Source organism: Hylaeus anthracinus, unplaced genomic scaffold, assembly GCF_026225885.1.
Source record: "Hylaeus anthracinus isolate JK02 unplaced genomic scaffold, UHH_iyHylAnth1.0_haploid 11982, whole genome shotgun sequence".
NCBI classification, from domain to species: Eukaryota; Metazoa; Arthropoda; class Insecta; order Hymenoptera; family Colletidae; genus Hylaeus; species Hylaeus anthracinus.
In genome coordinates this window covers 14,443,751-14,460,875 of record NW_026534330.1, presented here as the reverse complement: position 1 = coordinate 14,460,875, position 17,125 = coordinate 14,443,751, and the positions used below count along the sequence as shown (strand labels likewise).

The 17,125-nt window shown below is 36.2% G+C and overlaps 1 protein-coding gene across 7 annotated transcripts in view; it reads left to right on the top strand.

Annotated features, from left to right (window-relative positions):
- LOC128886388 (transcription factor 12) overlaps positions 1 to 17,125 on the top strand; it is a 526,407-nt gene that overhangs the window by 126,951 nt on the left and 382,331 nt on the right. For all 7 annotated transcript variants that reach the window (XM_054141239.1, XM_054141241.1, XM_054141235.1 and 4 more), the window contains exons 3-5: positions 8,890 to 9,130; positions 9,206 to 9,234; positions 12,132 to 12,176. In XM_054141239.1, the coding sequence (XP_053997214.1) occupies positions 8,890 to 9,130; positions 9,206 to 9,234; positions 12,132 to 12,176 (315 nt within the window). The remainder of the gene's footprint in view (positions 1 to 8,889; positions 9,131 to 9,205; positions 9,235 to 12,131; positions 12,177 to 17,125) is intronic.

The window sequence follows — 17,125 nt, the reverse complement described above, 5'->3', positions numbered from 1 at the left end:
GTTTTGGGAAATTAATTGATGTACGAATACTTTCTACACCCACTGTACACATGAAAATCTATCTCTACATTACACCCAGTTAAATGTGTTCAACTATTACGAAGTACCCAACTACATACTTACATACACACTACAGTAGTTATGGCACCTACGTGAATAAGAATAATATTCCACGTGGACGAAACCGCGAGACGCAGCTGGTAGAGAAATAAATCTTTGTGGTAAGTGATCGATTTGAGGTGATAAGATTCTTAGACGATTCGCTTGTAAATGTGATTTTATATGTATTCGAAAGTGTCGGAAGACACGCGACAAGGAAGAAACCAAAGCGATGAAACGTATAGGAGGTCAGTCCAATAAATCACCCACCCAAATCAATACTTCTTATCAGTTATGGTTTAACGACTGCCGATTAGATATTGCTCACCGACGCCGTCGAAAAATCTACTATCTCTGCTTCTTCCTAGAAACCTTACTAAGCGTTAGCTATGCATGCACATTTTGGATAACATCGCCAAAGAGAAAGATTTCTATAACCTTCTCCGGACAACCTCCATTGTGATTCCACTTCTTTTCTATAAACTCTACATAAAAAGCCTAAATTAAAAACTGTGCTGGTATGGATAAATCTAAATTAAATACAGTTTTCTGGTATAGATAAAGGTATTCTACTACAGGACTTTCGAAGAACTTATTTTTCTTGTTGAGATTTTCTCAAAGTATAAATATTTAAAAATGAACTAAGGTTAGAGACAATAGAGACGTCTAAAGAGAATGGTATACAAGATATGAAGCTATCAAAAAATTGATAATACAAAAGTTATTTGGTACAAAGATACAACTTTGGTGATCTCTGGAATTTTTTTTGTAAATGAAGTAGTGGAAGAATTTTAACAAGCAAATTAATTTTTTTAAATGGAACATTATATATTTTTATTCATAATATAATAGAATTTGTTTATACGAAGGAGTTTTTCTCCAATAATACCAATATCCCACCTATACAGGGTACATTTTGAAAAATATTATCGGCAAGACTAATATTATAAAGTTTATTTTACGAATAATCTCTTAAAATATGTGAATAAAATATATATTGCATTTTTATGTTTGAATATATTATATATGTATGTATTAATTTTGTATTCACTTTTCATTACCATTTTCAACTATCATATATAAATAAAACATATATTCCACTTTTATTTTTAAATACATATATGTGTTTGAATTCATTTTTCATCCATTTTTCACTACCACATGCAAAGAAACTATTACTATGCTCTCAGGCGTTTTTGTAAGAAATTTGAGATACCGTGGGTTTTGCAGCGTTTAAAGAATTAGTATTCACCGGTGTTCGAAGATAAATCGAAGGATCGTATGTGCACTTGTCAATGACTTTATTCAATGTACTGCTGATTTACAATGTGCTATCACTTTATATATAATTTTATACTTATGTGGTCGTGCTGCTAGCCGCAAGTACTGCTAGCTTGCAGTCCACGCGTCGATACGTGTCGCTGAATTTAGACATTCTTGAACCGGACATAGGCAGGTCGTTGCCCGATTAAACAATGGTCGAAAAAAAGAACAATACAAATGAAATCGATTCGATTTTATTTATCGCATAATTTATTTACTTTTCGATTCAATAATTTTTATTGTTCTTTTTTGTATGCATTTCCCGCACCTTAGCCTTCTGTCATTGCATATGTAGTTAACTAATAGTATAAATAATAAGAAAAACACATTGCCAGAACTGCACCTTATTATTTAAATTTAAACAATTTGTTTACAACTTTATCAACTTCTGGCAACATTTAAACCCCGACCTAGACTTCTGACAATAGCTTTATGCGATTTCTACAGTTAAAAACTATAACTACACAAAATTTCAGGACTACACTCCAAGATTTCATTTTGATTAAAAATTAACATGTTTGACCGCTCGCCCACACTTCCAGCCCCGGGAGCAACTTCTGGCTGCAGCGCTATTGTCTTTGTTATCTAGTAAGGAGTGTTTTTAGATACAAATTTTCGCTGCATCTTATCATTCCTGATTTTCGTAGCCAGCTCTTAGACTAACCCTGGATCCACACTGCGCGAACACTGGTTCGCGTACATCGTTCGTGAACATGATAGCTAACCCTGTTATTCACTGGTTTTCGCCGTAGTGTGGACGGGAAATAGCAGAGTTCGCTAACAAATGACCCTCCTAATAGGCGTAAAGTCGTAAAAGTAGCCCCGCTGGGTTAGGCGAAAACTGTGTTCGCGAACCAAATTCAGCGATCCACGAGGTGGTGGATCCGGCGAACACGTTCGGGAAGAACATCACCTTTTTCCTCGTTCTTGTCACTTTTCAAACCCTCGGAGCTTGGGCATAGCTATTCTTTCCAACTATGGGGCTGATCTTTATGACCACCCGCAGGTAGGTACATACTCCAAAGGGATAATATGCGTGACCGAAGATAACAGTATTTTCTTATTACTCATCCAAGTTTGTATATTTTTTGTTGTATCTTGATGAAAGTATATGCAATATATTGGTGAGATTTTCCTGATAAAAATGGCACCAAGCACAATGCAATTCAGACAACTTTAAGTTTCGTTTACAATATGCAATATTTTTATAATATTAACACTTGATTTTGTGAGCCAGTAACCGATTAAAAAGTCTCTTCAAAATTAGGAAATAGATTGTAAAATTCTTGCCAGGCGATAATTAGGACCTATGAATAACCTAAGTAATTTTTGTAGCTATGTAAACCTGATACCCGACTTTTCAAAAATTCATTTTTTTTATGGAAAATAATAGCATTTCGTTTGTACTTGATTGTACCATCAATAGTTTCGTTTGTACCTTTATGAATTAATAAATAAAAAAAAATAAAAAAAATGACAAGCACCCGACATTGAGATTTTTGAAATCTGTTTTTTCCCTATTCTTTAGAATCGTTTGTACCCGTTTGTATCGCTTTTCGTTTCGTTTGTACCTCAATAGTTTATGATTTATAAGCAATTGTTTATACGCGTAAGGGGAGAGTTCGTCACTCATCAATTCTGGGTATTTCTGAAGAACTCATTTTGAAGTGGAAACGTAAGGGAATGAGATCGCATTGTTTTCAAAATTAAAGTTACAGGCACAGAGGAAGAACAGATAAAAAAAAATTTTGAAAATTCATTTACTCCTTTCTTACGCGTACAACAATTGGCTGTAAAATTTAAACTAGTGAAGTATAAACGAAGTGAAAAAACAGATTACAAAAATCTCAATGTCGGGTGATTTTTTTTTATTTTTTTTTATTTATTAATTGATGAAGGTACAAACGAAACTATTAACCGGTTCAATCAAATACAAACGAAATGCTATTATTTTCCATAAACAAATGAATTTTTGAAAAGTCGGGTATCAGGTTCACATAGCTAACTTTTTTAAGACGCGAAGCTGACAAGGGACGTAAAATGGTATTTAAAAAAAAAAATTAATAGGCAAGCATACTGTCTTAAAAAAAAGGTCAACGAACATTTCTTGAAGAATAGTATGTGTAATATATATAGGCTGTAACAAAATCTGTTACTTATTATAACCGAAACTCAAAATTGTTTGAATTGCGTCGTGTTTGATATAATTTTTATCAGAAAAATCTCGCCAATATATTGCATATATTTTCATCAAGATACAACAAAAAAAGCATAAAAACTTGAATGAATATTAAGGAAGTAATATTAACTACGGTCACGCATATTATTCCTTTGGAGTATCTGGCGGCGTGTGGTCGTAAACGTTCGTTTGCTTTGGAGCATTTCCAAGCATGGAGGGGATGCGGATCACCCGAATCCACAAAATAACATCAATTTCACAGGAGTACGAACATCGTAGATGTTCGCCGGCATGTTAGCGACAGTAAGAACACCCTTGCGAATGTTTTTAGGGTATGTTTTTGGTTCGTGTTCGCGCAGTGTGGACCCAGGGTAATACTGCATGTTTACTTTTGAAGACATGTGCTTACATTAATTTTCCATTCATTTTTCATCATCATATATAAGTAAAATACATATTCTGCTTTTATTTTTTGAACATATGTGTTTGCATCCATTTTTCATTCGTGTTTCATTACCAAAATGAGTGGCATGCTCAATTTTTCAGTAATCTACTCGGTAATTTTAATGACATACAAGGAGCAGAAATTTCTCCGAAGGATTCGTGTCATGATTCGACAATTCTCGACCGTGATTACTGTACAACATCAACGGTTATCGATATAAAAGGAAGGTCATGTAGACGAGACAATTAAATGTGGTAGCAACAGGCGCGATGAATGTGGGTGCAAGGTCGTCTTCCTATTACGCATTTCATAAATTCGACGCGCGTTTCGATAACGTCAATCGGCTAATCGCGGGTAAACAACAATCTGTTAATTATAAATTGTAGATATAATTTCTTCGGTTATCGCGTCGTAACATCTGCGTGTTCCACTTTTGTTGTAAGAGAACATCGCCTTTTGAACCGAAAAGAATATTCTATCTGCGAATTGTTTCTGTTGGCAGTGAATGTCTGACATGAATATTTCATAGATATATTAAAAGTACACACATTGAATAGCATTTCTGCTAATTTTCATAAAAATATGATAAAGTATACAGAAAACTAGCTGCGTTCCGCGGTTTCACCCGGGTGAAATACTATTCTAACTCGCATAGGAATAATTACTGTAGTGTTTATGTATATGTAGAATTATGTAGTTGGATACTTCGTAACAGTTGAACGCATTTAACTGTGTGTAATGTAGAGATAGATTTTTATATGCAAATGTTAATGACGAATTCGGTTGTGTAATGAATGAATGACCTATAGTTAATTTCTCTGTGAATTATTTTCATTTTTCATTATCTCCTAAACTATGTGACCAAATAACATGCTGTAAAGGACAACATTTATCTTCATAAAATTTCCCAAATACCTAATAACTACCCTTTAAGGTCACCTCATACTTTTCAAAGTATTTGTATCATAAAAAATGTTATTGTGGTTTAAATACAAAAGCTAGGTATATCGTGTCGCTGACTGTCAAAACTTTTTACACTATTGAATTATTCTCGATTTGTAATTAAAGTGTGTACTTCTTTAATTTCTTTATACCAGCAAAATGTTTTTAATTTACAGTTGCATGCAAAAGTTCCGGCCAAAAATAATTTTGGAATTAAGTTATGTATAATAGGTGTAAAGTTGAAATACAAATATATCGTAGTAAACAAAATAACAATTTTTACTTCTTCATAAGTATCCGGTCAAGTACAAAACATGAAGAAAAAATACGATAACTGAAGAAAAAATTTTCGAAAATGGTTACAAATGTAACATTATCATCAATATTTAGTAACCATACCCTGTAAAGCTATCACGGCGGCACATCGGTGAGGCATCGATTCAATAAGTTTGATGATTCTATCTTGAGAAATATTTGTCCACTCTTTTTGAATTTTTGTCCATGAATCAGCTTTATTGGTACAATTAACAGTTCCTATTCTTAGTTGAAGCTCTTGCCATAAATATTCTATGGGATTTAATTCTGGAGATTGACTCGGCCAATCTATAATTCGGATCTTATTCTTTGTGAAAAACTCCTGAAACAACCATCAAACTGTTTTTAATTTAGACTTTTTACGCAAAGCTTATAGAAACGAAGGGGTCTCACAGGCTTGGAGGTTGTCCAGAGAAGGTTATAGACGGAGAAGCATCTCCTTTTGCACAAATTTCTGAAAATTTGTACCATGAATGTGCGAAATATGTTGTACCTAGTAATGTTAAATGTCGATCAATTTACCAAAAGACATAGCATTAACAAAATTATGGCCGAGTGCATGCAATGTAGAGCTCATCATATTAGTGAAATTAGGTATCTTTTGTAAATTCGTTTAAAAAAGACCAATAACAATTTCCACGCTTATCGTTAATTTTATTAGTTTCTCATTAACATTATTTCAATTTATCGATAAACATCTTAAATTAACTTTATTCTAACCGAATAAATTGTGCGTTAGTGGATCTCTTCGTTCATTTTCTCACTTCATCATTAACATTTAAATTTCTTGCAACTAGACTTTCTGCCATGCATTCTGCCTACTTTTGTAAACTTGAAGAACTGAAACTGGTCTCTTATTTTCTATTAGGTCTACAACAAAATTCTGAGCTCTACATTTCATACAACCGAAACTAGTTTTAAACTTTACTTGAATTTCCCGGCCATTTACGTTCGTAAAGCATCGACATTTAATAGTTTAAGATGCCATGCAATGACATTTCATCTATATTACCCTAAAAATAAGTAGTATTCTCGGTGGCAGTTACAAAATAGCATATTCGATTTTTCTTCCATTTCGCGTTGCATGTAAAAAAAAAATGCTGCTGAAGTCACTGAAATGATCTGTGATGCAGAGGGTGAAGATATTGTGAGTCATGCTACACTAACGATCAAAACTTAGCGGACAAATTTTTAAACGGTTTAAAAACATGGAAGTTTTCAACCGATTGAAATTAAACTCCGTGAGGAGTAGTTTTGTAGTGTCTTCTGAGCGTGTGTAAAGTTACATGGGCGAGGGTTGATGCGAAGGGAAGTTGATTGGAAGCAATTTTCAAAAAAAAATCGACATTTTCGTATTTTATTGCTATTCACGCTGGAAAAAGACATAAAAACTGTGTCAGTTCGATGCCCTGGACTGTTGGACATGTGATCCACGCAATGTGATAACGTCCCATCCCTTACACTTGGGGGTGGACCACCCCTACCTCTGCCCCCCCTCCCTTCAGCTCCGGGGGCAGTTTTCGAAACAGGACCTTTCCGGCATTCATCCTTAACGTATCGAGAACAAAGATAGTGAATTTCATCGCCCTCCGATGCGTAGAAGTGTTTTTTTACGAAGGGGGTTGAAAATTTGCAAGCATCAACCCTCGCTCATGTAACTTTACATACGCCCAAAGGACACTACAAAACTACTCGTCACGTATTTCATTCCAATCGGTTGAAAACTTTCATGTTTTTGAACCGTTTAAAAATTTGTCCGCTAAGTTTTGATCGTTAGTGTATACGTAAAAGGTCGTATTAAAAGTTTCGACAAGGAAATTTCAGTTTTCAAGATGAACCGCGTGCTGTGCATCCTCAAAAAGTTGTTACTGATGAATTGCAATAATTACTACATATAAACTATGCTCAAACTGAAAAGGAGCTTGCTGAGGAGTAGCATTTCTGTGCGCTTACATGCCATGGGAAAGATTGAAAAGGAAGGCAGATGGGTTCCACATGAGCTTATCGGAAGACTATTAATTTTAATTTAATTTCTGCAAACTATGCGCAGAGAGGACGAATATCACTTTATACTTTTCTCTCTCGCACAGACTTTGGACACACTTTCGGTCTATACAGAACAAAGCAATTCCTCCTCCATTTCTACGTTGCGTTCACAAGTTGGCAAGCCAAGAACACGGTTTTCACTCTGTTCCACCTTTCCTGACACTCTCCTGACCTCTCCTGAAGAGGGCGGCTGCGTAGCCAGGGCTTTTCTATTGGAATATGGTTTTGTTAATGGCTTGGCCAGTGTTGTTATGTAACACTGAGTGCCTTGAGGAAGTAGTCGCGGAGACGAACCTACGTATGGCTAACGTAGGGAGCTCCATGAGGTTGGTTATCGAGGACGAAGCCACGTATGGCTAACGTAGGGAGTCTCAGGAAGGTGATATGCGGACGAACGCACGTATGGCTAACGTGGGAAGCCGCAGGAAATGTTAGTATTAAGCCGCGTAACAGTTTTTGGTGTACCTCGAGCGGCAAAGGTACACCTTAGTGGGTACTGGACTGGGTATTATAATTGATCAACACTAATTAAGAATGATTATACACATATTCTGATATCCACCGGGACTTACAATTGTTATAAGTAATTGTCGCGGCGTACTAATGATAATCTAAATTGTTACAAATATAAACTGTGTTAAAAAGTATAGTTTCGATTCCGCGAAGCAAGAATCTAATCCTTCTCAGTCTTCACGAACGCGAGCAAACGGGGAACGACTACAACGATAAGATAATGCCTAACAGTAGACTACGTACTGTATGGTTAAGATTTGCTCGAAAGGGGCTTGAACCCGTTCTCACTAAGTTTCCTCATGTATGCAATACGTAAAAGCACGCACAGACGTGTACAGAACCCTTTCTAGACTTTGACTAGACCCGATATGCCTTCGTTGTCACTCTTTTTATACTCAAAAATCATAGGCCAAGGGGTGGCGGGGAAGTACATTGCATGATTCCGAGGAACTACGCCCTAGCTTCGCATTGGTCTCGAATTCCTCTGCCTACGTGAAGAATACCGAGTGCGCACATCCGACTACAAATAAGGAAATTTAGAACGGGAACGTAACAATTGGCTGCGGCCGGTGACAAGAGACGACGGTGAGCATATCCGGACAAAGTGAGATTAATTGATTTCATAGCATTGGCGTGGCTAATCATTCTCGGGGTTTCGTTATCTTTATAAGTGTTTCTAGGACTGTAATAATCGGCACTTTGATTAGGAGGCTATCCCGATGCTGTAACGTTATTTTGTTTCACTCTGTCTCTATATGTTCGCTGTCGTCCTTTGTTATTGGCCGTAGCCAATAACGACGTAGCGCGTGGTAGCAAGAGAGAGGGACAAAGTGAAAAAGAAAATGAGTTTGCCTCGCCAACATGTTGTGAACGCACAGTATATTCTCAAAGCACCAACATCAAAGGTGCCGACACCTAGTGACGCTACTGGTTATAAATACCTATGCTGTGTTGTTAGTTAGAACACCGTTTCTGAGTGTAATTTCTTCAGTGGTCGAATAACCTATGGGAATTGGTCTTTTTACAGACGTATGGCGGAACAGCATACGGTCCGACGGCGGGAGGGCCCGGTGGGGGGCCAGGCGGCGGTGGCGGCGGGGGTGGCGGCGGAGGCGGAGGTGTCGAGGGCGCCACCTACCCACCGGATTCTCCTTACTTTCCGTTCGGAACCCGGACCGTGCCGCCCTCCGTGGGGACGCCCACCCCCGCTGCCAACCCTGCAGCACCCACCGGCACCAACGGAGCACGGTTACCAAACTCTACAGCCGGTTAGTTTCTTTTTAACCCCTTCGTCTTCGAGCGAGAGTCCGTCAAAGTTGAAGTGTCTCGTTCGATTGTTTCAGGTGCGGCAGCCGTGAAGAGGAAGAAGGATGTGAGTATCTTTCGCTTTTTAAGCGGTGGTTAGATGAATAGAGAAATTTATTGATTTAGAACTTATTGTAAGTCTCGTGTTCCGCGACAATTTTTATTTTTATTTCAGTCGGGTAGGATAAATATCAACACGTGTCGATGTAGTTTTTACAACTATAATTTAATATAACTGTTTACATATATACATTAAACACACACATCAATTAACATTTGCTAACCTGAATCTACACAATTGTCGATATTCCTTATATTAATCAATTAATCTTTAATAGCTTAACCTAAACAATTATTCTAGAGTGTATATTCAACTCGGCTTATTTTCTCTCTCTCTCTCTCTCTCTGCACGTGGCCTCTTAACCTCACCTGTTGTCCCGCAACCTACGCTATCACGCGTATTGTCATACGACTTTTTGTGTATGGTGAGTTTGGCTGGACCATTCAAACTTACAAACAGTATACGATAAAGGTACACGACTTATTAACATTATGATGACTTGTGCAGAGTTTAATTTTTAAGTGTGAGTTCCTTTCTGAATTCAAATTGTGTACCAAATTTTGAATTTGATCAATGAACTGCTGATTTTTATACATTTATGAGAAAATTTAGTATACAAGGTGTGAGAGTTGGTTTTGGAATGAGGGCGAGGAAGTAAGATTGGTATGCGTGGAGAGGGAGTTAGGTTGGTAGTGTGTGAGGAAAAGAGGTTAGAGTGAATCAAGTTAAAAAAGCACGTGCGTGGCATTAATGATATCTTAATATACTAATCAATTATTAAATATATTAATCACAAAAAGTGTCCAAATTTGTTCCACCTTCCCACACAAGGAACTATAAAATGCACACAGTATGTAATAATAAAAACAAATATTGAAAATAACGTTCACACTATTTATAGTTACTACATATACTATTCATACTGTTTTGAATGCAAACATTTTATTTTCCATAAAGATCCTCAGTTTGTTGATCTAAATATCTGTACTACATACGAGTTGACGAATAACGTTGCATAGCGAGAAACATATTTGTGTATTTTAAACGTATAATAAATATACAGGGTATCCTTAAAATCTGAACATATAAGGAATATTTTTCAGATACGAAATAATTTAGATATTATTAATAACATTCTATTGAATTGGAATATTAAGTATGATCTCCACTATTTGTACAGGTTGATGCGCTTTGCATAATTCACTTGAACCTGTTGTAACAAATCCACATTACCGTCTATTTGAACATATTCGCTCTTTAGGCTACGAGCGCGACCCTGGCAGTAGTATGCCCCGTAGAACTTCCAGCAAAAATTATTACCTGGCTCTTGAAATCTGTGTAACGCGTTCTTTTTTAAATAAATTTTTCTCATCTGAGTCCTCAGATTATTTAGAAGCATTATTATTTATGACTTATAAAAAAGTCATATATAACCGATTCACTGCCAATTGTGGGATGTCTCGTAGTTCAAGTTGATTGCAATTACTCGGGGGGGGGGGGGGGTAAGTTTATAGCTTTTTGAGTTACGAATTATTTTAAAAAATCATCGTAAATTTTCTTTTCAAAACAAGAAATTTAATATCACTTTTCATTATCAAACTATTATAATAACATAGATTACACATCAAGGCAAAACGCTTTAAATTAGCCTGGCAGTGAATGGATTACGTGTACTTGGTAAAGTGAGACGCTTACTCTCACTTGAGTGTCTTATTTTCCTACGCACTTTCCTTCAACAAAATACATTTTCTTCATTAAATAGGAAGTTTTCTAATCCCCGTAGGAAAAAAAGCAGTCGGCTGCTCCAATAACCAATTGTAGAGAGCGTAAAAAAATTAATGATCACCACTTTCAGGGGTTATTGTACACATCTGGATCGATGGACATTTGCAAATGAAACTTTCCGCAAAATCCATTACGACTTCGAAATTTAAGGTCAAAGTTTTTTTTAATTTTAAAAAATTCTACTCGAGAAGTAAGTGAAAAGCTTCAAAGGAGCCACATACCGAAGACGAATCGTTTTCGAGTAAAAAATTGTTTATGTTTTCGCAAATTCTCGATAGCGCGGAGCAACTCACCGGGGCGCCAAATGTAAAAAAATTCCGGTTTATACCGGGTGATTCATGAGAAACAGAACACCTAATTATCTCAGTTCGGCTTAAAGATAAAAGAAAATGTTGCAGGGAAAAGTTGTATCGTTCAAGGTGGCAAATATGAGGATGTAAAAAGATTTTCCGAATTTTGTCGTTTTCAAGGTTCTTTTGAAGGTCATTGGTAATTTTTGGATCGCATCCTATATTTCCAACTTCATAAGATTGTAGCTGGCGTCAAGACGAGTACAACGATGTGATACACTATGACCTTTAAATGACCTTGAACCAAAGAATGAGTTCTATTCCGTGTGATTAACAAAAATTTAATTTCTTAAACCATTAGCTCTCAGCACGCGTATACTATTAAGGGAAGGTTACCGTTCACGACGATGAAAAATTAGACATTATTATAGAACTTTTCCCTCCAACGTTTTTTTTTATCTTTAACTCTTTGGGGCACGGTGGGATTAAAAGTATCCCACCTTTTTGATGGACCGTAATGCATGGTGGGACATTTTTAATCCCACCTCGAAATTTTGCAATAACTGCATGTGTATAGGTGTGATACCTTTATTAATAAAAATATAACAATTTTGTTTGATTTAACACGCAATAAAATTCCTGTGCAACATGGCTCTATTTTATGACCCGAATTCCTGTGCCGCAAAGAGTTAAGCCGAACTGAAATAATTAGGAGTTCTGTTTCTCGTGAATCACCCGATATTTGAATGATCCTTGTATCTTTCGATCGCGATTGAACCTGTAGAATTTAGGAATGATCACTGATCGGTTCCTCTCTTTATCCAACAGGCCATGGACGGAGCGGACGGCGAGATCGTAACAACACAACATTGGGTGAGTTATTCAATCAAATTTCATGAATGCATGCCTAAATTTAAGGGTAACTCGTGCTCTCTTCCATTATCCACTCCAATGCATCCCAGAACAAACACTTGAAAAGCCGGAAAAAGTGAGAAACAAAATTCGGAAAATTAAACATTTTTAGGTGTAATATAATACTTAAGAATCTTCTTCAACTAAATTATGCAAATTTATTACGTATTATTATTTTAAAACTGTAACATATACTCTGCATAAAAAACAATGTTTTGTTATAATTAGTATTACGTCGGCGTCGGTTCCTAATCAAATTCGTAATAAACATAATGTGGTTGACACGTCAGAAAGTAAATGTATAATTTGTAGTTGTAAATGTAAGTAGTATAATTGTAATTTGTTCACCTTTAATCATAGTTACATTTTATATTTTATACAAAATGCATCAAGGGTAATAAGTCTTGTGCGATGAATAAAATAACCGTTTTTTATCAACCGTTATTTAAACTCTTCTCTTTCTTGCGCTTTGCTCCAATATGTACAAAAAATAAAATGTACTATTTCTTTTGTATTAATTTGTTGCATTAGAATTTTCTTTTGAAACGAACAAAAGTATCTATTGAATTATTTCCTCAATGATTCTATACTATGTCGGTCGCATTCTCGTTGGATGTCAGTCACGTAGTACTTATGAGTTTTTTCTACCATTTTAAATTGTATAATTCTTTTTTTTTTTTTGTATAAAGAGTATGATTTTTTAGTGCACATTATACATAATACCTAATAGAAACTCAGAATAAACTTGACATAGCAGGAACTTCAGAAGATAAGAGATATACATAATACTAAAAGATTTATAAAACATTGGAGTATGAAGATAGGAGAGGAAAAAAGGGACTTCTACCATTTTTACATAAATAATTTTCTCGACTAAATGGCATTAAATGTTCGTTTAAAATGTCGACATAAAGATGCTGGTCCATCATGCCTTTAATACGGCAAATTGGACCAGGACCGTTTCTGGTCATACCACCCCAGACTATCACAGAGCCGTCTCTTCCTTTAACGGTTGATTTTAAACACTCCGGATTAAATTCTTCACCTATTCGACGTCATACATAAGTTCTTCCATCTGATCCGAAGCGATTAAACTTAGACTCTTCAGTAAAAATTATTTTCGCCCATTTCTCTCTTGTCCAGAGAAGATGCTCTTTAGCAACGGCTAGTCTTGCCTTACGGTTCCTTTGACTAATAAATGGTTTTTTACGGGCGATGCGTCCTCTTAGTCCAAATTCATTCTGACGGCGCCGTACGGTGTGAACACGATTTTTGTGTTCATTTGTGTGGAAATTTCACGATGAATGTCAACCAACAGGTGTATTTTGTTCACATGTTGGCTGTCACGTTAATTGTTGTGAACATTGTACACCCACTGTATACATTAAGTTTCGGAAAAATCTAAAAGTGTTACCACTTCCGAACAATGTTTGGGGGATTTCGCCTCAGCGTGCAATAAATCGAGCCCATACGAGTGCAACGTCGCGATTGGTAAACGTCACCAACGGAGAAACGATGGAATTTAGGTGGGCTCGTAAAGTACACCCTGCTTTTTTTTTTGTCCCGTGAAGCATGCAGAAGGCGCTCCGCCGATCTCGGAGACCGCTCACGATCGTAATCTTTAAGAGCCGAGTCACGGAGCGAAATGATTTTGCCAAGAGACTAGCGTCCGAATGAAGCTTCAGAACAAACATAGAGTTTTATGTTTTATGTTATTGTTTGCGCGCCCACATCTCCCCCCTTCCGTTAGTTGCTACTAACGAATAAACAGAGATCGTGGACGGGTTCGTCATTTAGCCGTCAATTGAAAAATAAAAAAGCTGTGATCAGTTGAAGTTTCAGGTGATGCGAAGTTAGCACCTCATATTTTAAATATAATATCATATTAAAACCTATCAGGAACTATATAACTATTGTGGGTGCAAATAGAACTGGTGCTGAAAATTTGATTTTTTGAAAATGAGGTGCTAACTTCACAGTGGCCAATGTAACATCAACATAGCATAAAAATCTAAGTTTTCCTACAAATTTTCCTAAAGAGATGATATTTTGTTTGATTAACGAAAGTAACCGTTACAAGGTCCGTTATAAGCTTCGATTCATCGATCACGATCATGAGACCTGTTTCATAATTTCTCCGTGAAAGTTGCGATGAATTATCGAGCAACCTCGATGTTCGAAATTTCGCGAATTAGCCGAAAAGATTCAAGGCCATCGGGCGATTCAGATAAAGTGGCGCACGCATTTCGTCATTGTCCTGAATATTGACTCGATAACGCCCTCGGGCCGAGACAGAACGATAAGATTATTTCATATCTTTCTAATATAACAATTCCTTATTTTCATTTTCGGACCACACGCATGACTCAATTGGTTACGCGAATGCTGTCTGTTATCGTCGACTTTAATCGGGGATTCGATCATTCTCAAACCGAGTGTTGCAGACGATTTAATCTGGCAATCTTCAACCACGAGGAGAAATAATGTCGATCGAATCGAATTAAGAAATGCGAAAATCAATGCATCTTCGTTGATGTTATTGTGTCGACGGTTGTGTTACGTAAGGACAAGACTTTACCAAATTAATTCTTGCTGGAAGGACAAAATGACCATAATCATATCGGACTTACTTAGTGGAATATTTAGTACTTTAGTACTTTAGAAGTTTTAAAATTGTAAAGAAAGCTAATACATTATTCATCATTTTCAAATATTGATATTTATATAAATATGTATGATAATCAAGTAAGCATAAATAAGTTGACCATAAATATGGTAAAATGTATATTTCGAAAGATTGTGCGTCGAGCGGTGACGAGATTTAAACCTAGGACACTATTACTATCGTACAGCATTATTTAGGATTAATATATTATTTTATTTATATTTATTATTTGATATTCTATATAAATAAATATTTATATTAGTATTATTAAGATATTTGAACGAAAAGAAACACAATTTTAAACGATTTTTTCATTTAAATCGCTTTTTTCTCAACATCCAGAAATGCTAGACAAATTTCGCGGTCAGATTTGAATTCGGCATGTCAAAGTGTATAAGAAATCATGTGTGGCAAGTTATAAAAAAATTTGGATCTAGGAGCTCAACTAGATTTTGGTGAAAAAGTGGAAGTTCAACCTAAATTTGGAAGGTCAAACATTGCCCGCATCACTTTCTCTATATTTTTCCCTTAATCTGTGAAGTTTCAGCTTTAATTTCATCCAAGGATCATTGCTCTATCTCATTTCTGTCAAGAGTTCTACGATTTTTACACAGATTTAGTCGATTTCGCCCACTGTGCGGCGCACAGAGAGTTTCGAGAGATTCATTGAAAAAATCAGCAAGCAATAATGGGTAATGTGGCCAAAACAATAATAAATAAGCGTGGCGAGTTAGGGTCAAATAAATCGTGGACTATCCCACGGTCCAGATCGTCGTTAATCCAAGCGATATGGCGTGTTACGCGAACCCTCGGCCGTGGCTGTGTAAGCCTAGCTAATAATTTATTCAGCACGCAGGACTACGCGATTACGTTTCTATTAGGATATGAGCGTTCTAGTGTCCTCGAGGGTGCTGTAACCGTATTCCCGACGCCTCCGTCGGGAGTTTCACTTATCGTTACCACCGTCCCTCCGCAACGCGCTGTCCCCTTCTTTTTTTTCCCGTTTTTTTTTTTCATGCTCTCTCGACCGTGTCCGATGACGTCCTGCCACCGTTAAGAAAACACAGGCTCTGCTTCTCTTCCAAAATACAAATACCGCGAGCAACGCTGAGAATAGGACTTTCGACGGAGCGAAGGAAGCTTCTAGAGAGGAGCAATCGAAATTACCACCCTTATTATTGTCTGCAGAGGGAGCTTAATCAAATAACAGTCCCTTGGTGAAACGAGTTCCGAGCGGGGATCCTACGGTATAGATCGATGACCTTAATTTTCTTTACAACGAGATCTTCTCGCGCGGAATGTAATTCGTTTTGCGAATTTTATTTTTTCGTGGTCATATTTTTCATATTAACCCTTTATCTATCGGGCTATTTAGAAACAGACTTTCCTTCAAAAAAGAATTTTCTACGGTAGCATATGCCAATCAATGCTGACAATAATTCCTCCATACTGTTACTGCGCACATTGAAAGCCAAGTCTGTTTCTAAACATTGAACACTGTAAGTAGACAACCATCAACACAGTAAATAAATTCGAATAGCTAAATACTGCAATTAAAAAGCTTAAAAATAGGCTCCCGGTAAATAAAGTGTTAATACGTTGAGAAGATCGACACAGTTATTCGTGTAAGAATATGTCATAGTAGCTGCGCCCCCCGGTTTCACCCGTGTGGAATACTATTCTCATTCGCGTAGGTGCTATAATTACTGTAGTGTTTATGTACAGTGGGTGTAGGAGGTATTCGTACACCGATCAATTTCCAAAAAAACTATGTAAAATTGTAATTTATTAACTTATTTTTTATAAACAATGATATTCTACATATTCTCGGAAATCTCTAGAATAGATAATTGCAAAAAAAATAGCTATTTATGTAAATTGTGAAATGAACAAGAAAAAACAATTAATCGATAGAAATATTGAAGCAATAAGTATTCGCATAACTGTTTAATTTTTAAAACATTACATAGTATTTTAGAAATTTACATTAATTTATAAGTGTGTAATACTTCCTTCGTGGGATTTCCTTTAGATTTTATAATTATTGCAACTCTTCTAAGCATTAAATTAACTAAATTATTAGGTGGACTAGAAAGTAATGTCGTTTTTTCAATTTGAAATACTTGTTTATCACTCACTAGCTCATTGACTTTTATCGATCTGGCGTTCAAAATTTGTACACTTGATCTTCTTCAATTCCTCTATTAGAGCCATTTTTAAAAATACTTTACTGGAAATTTGATGT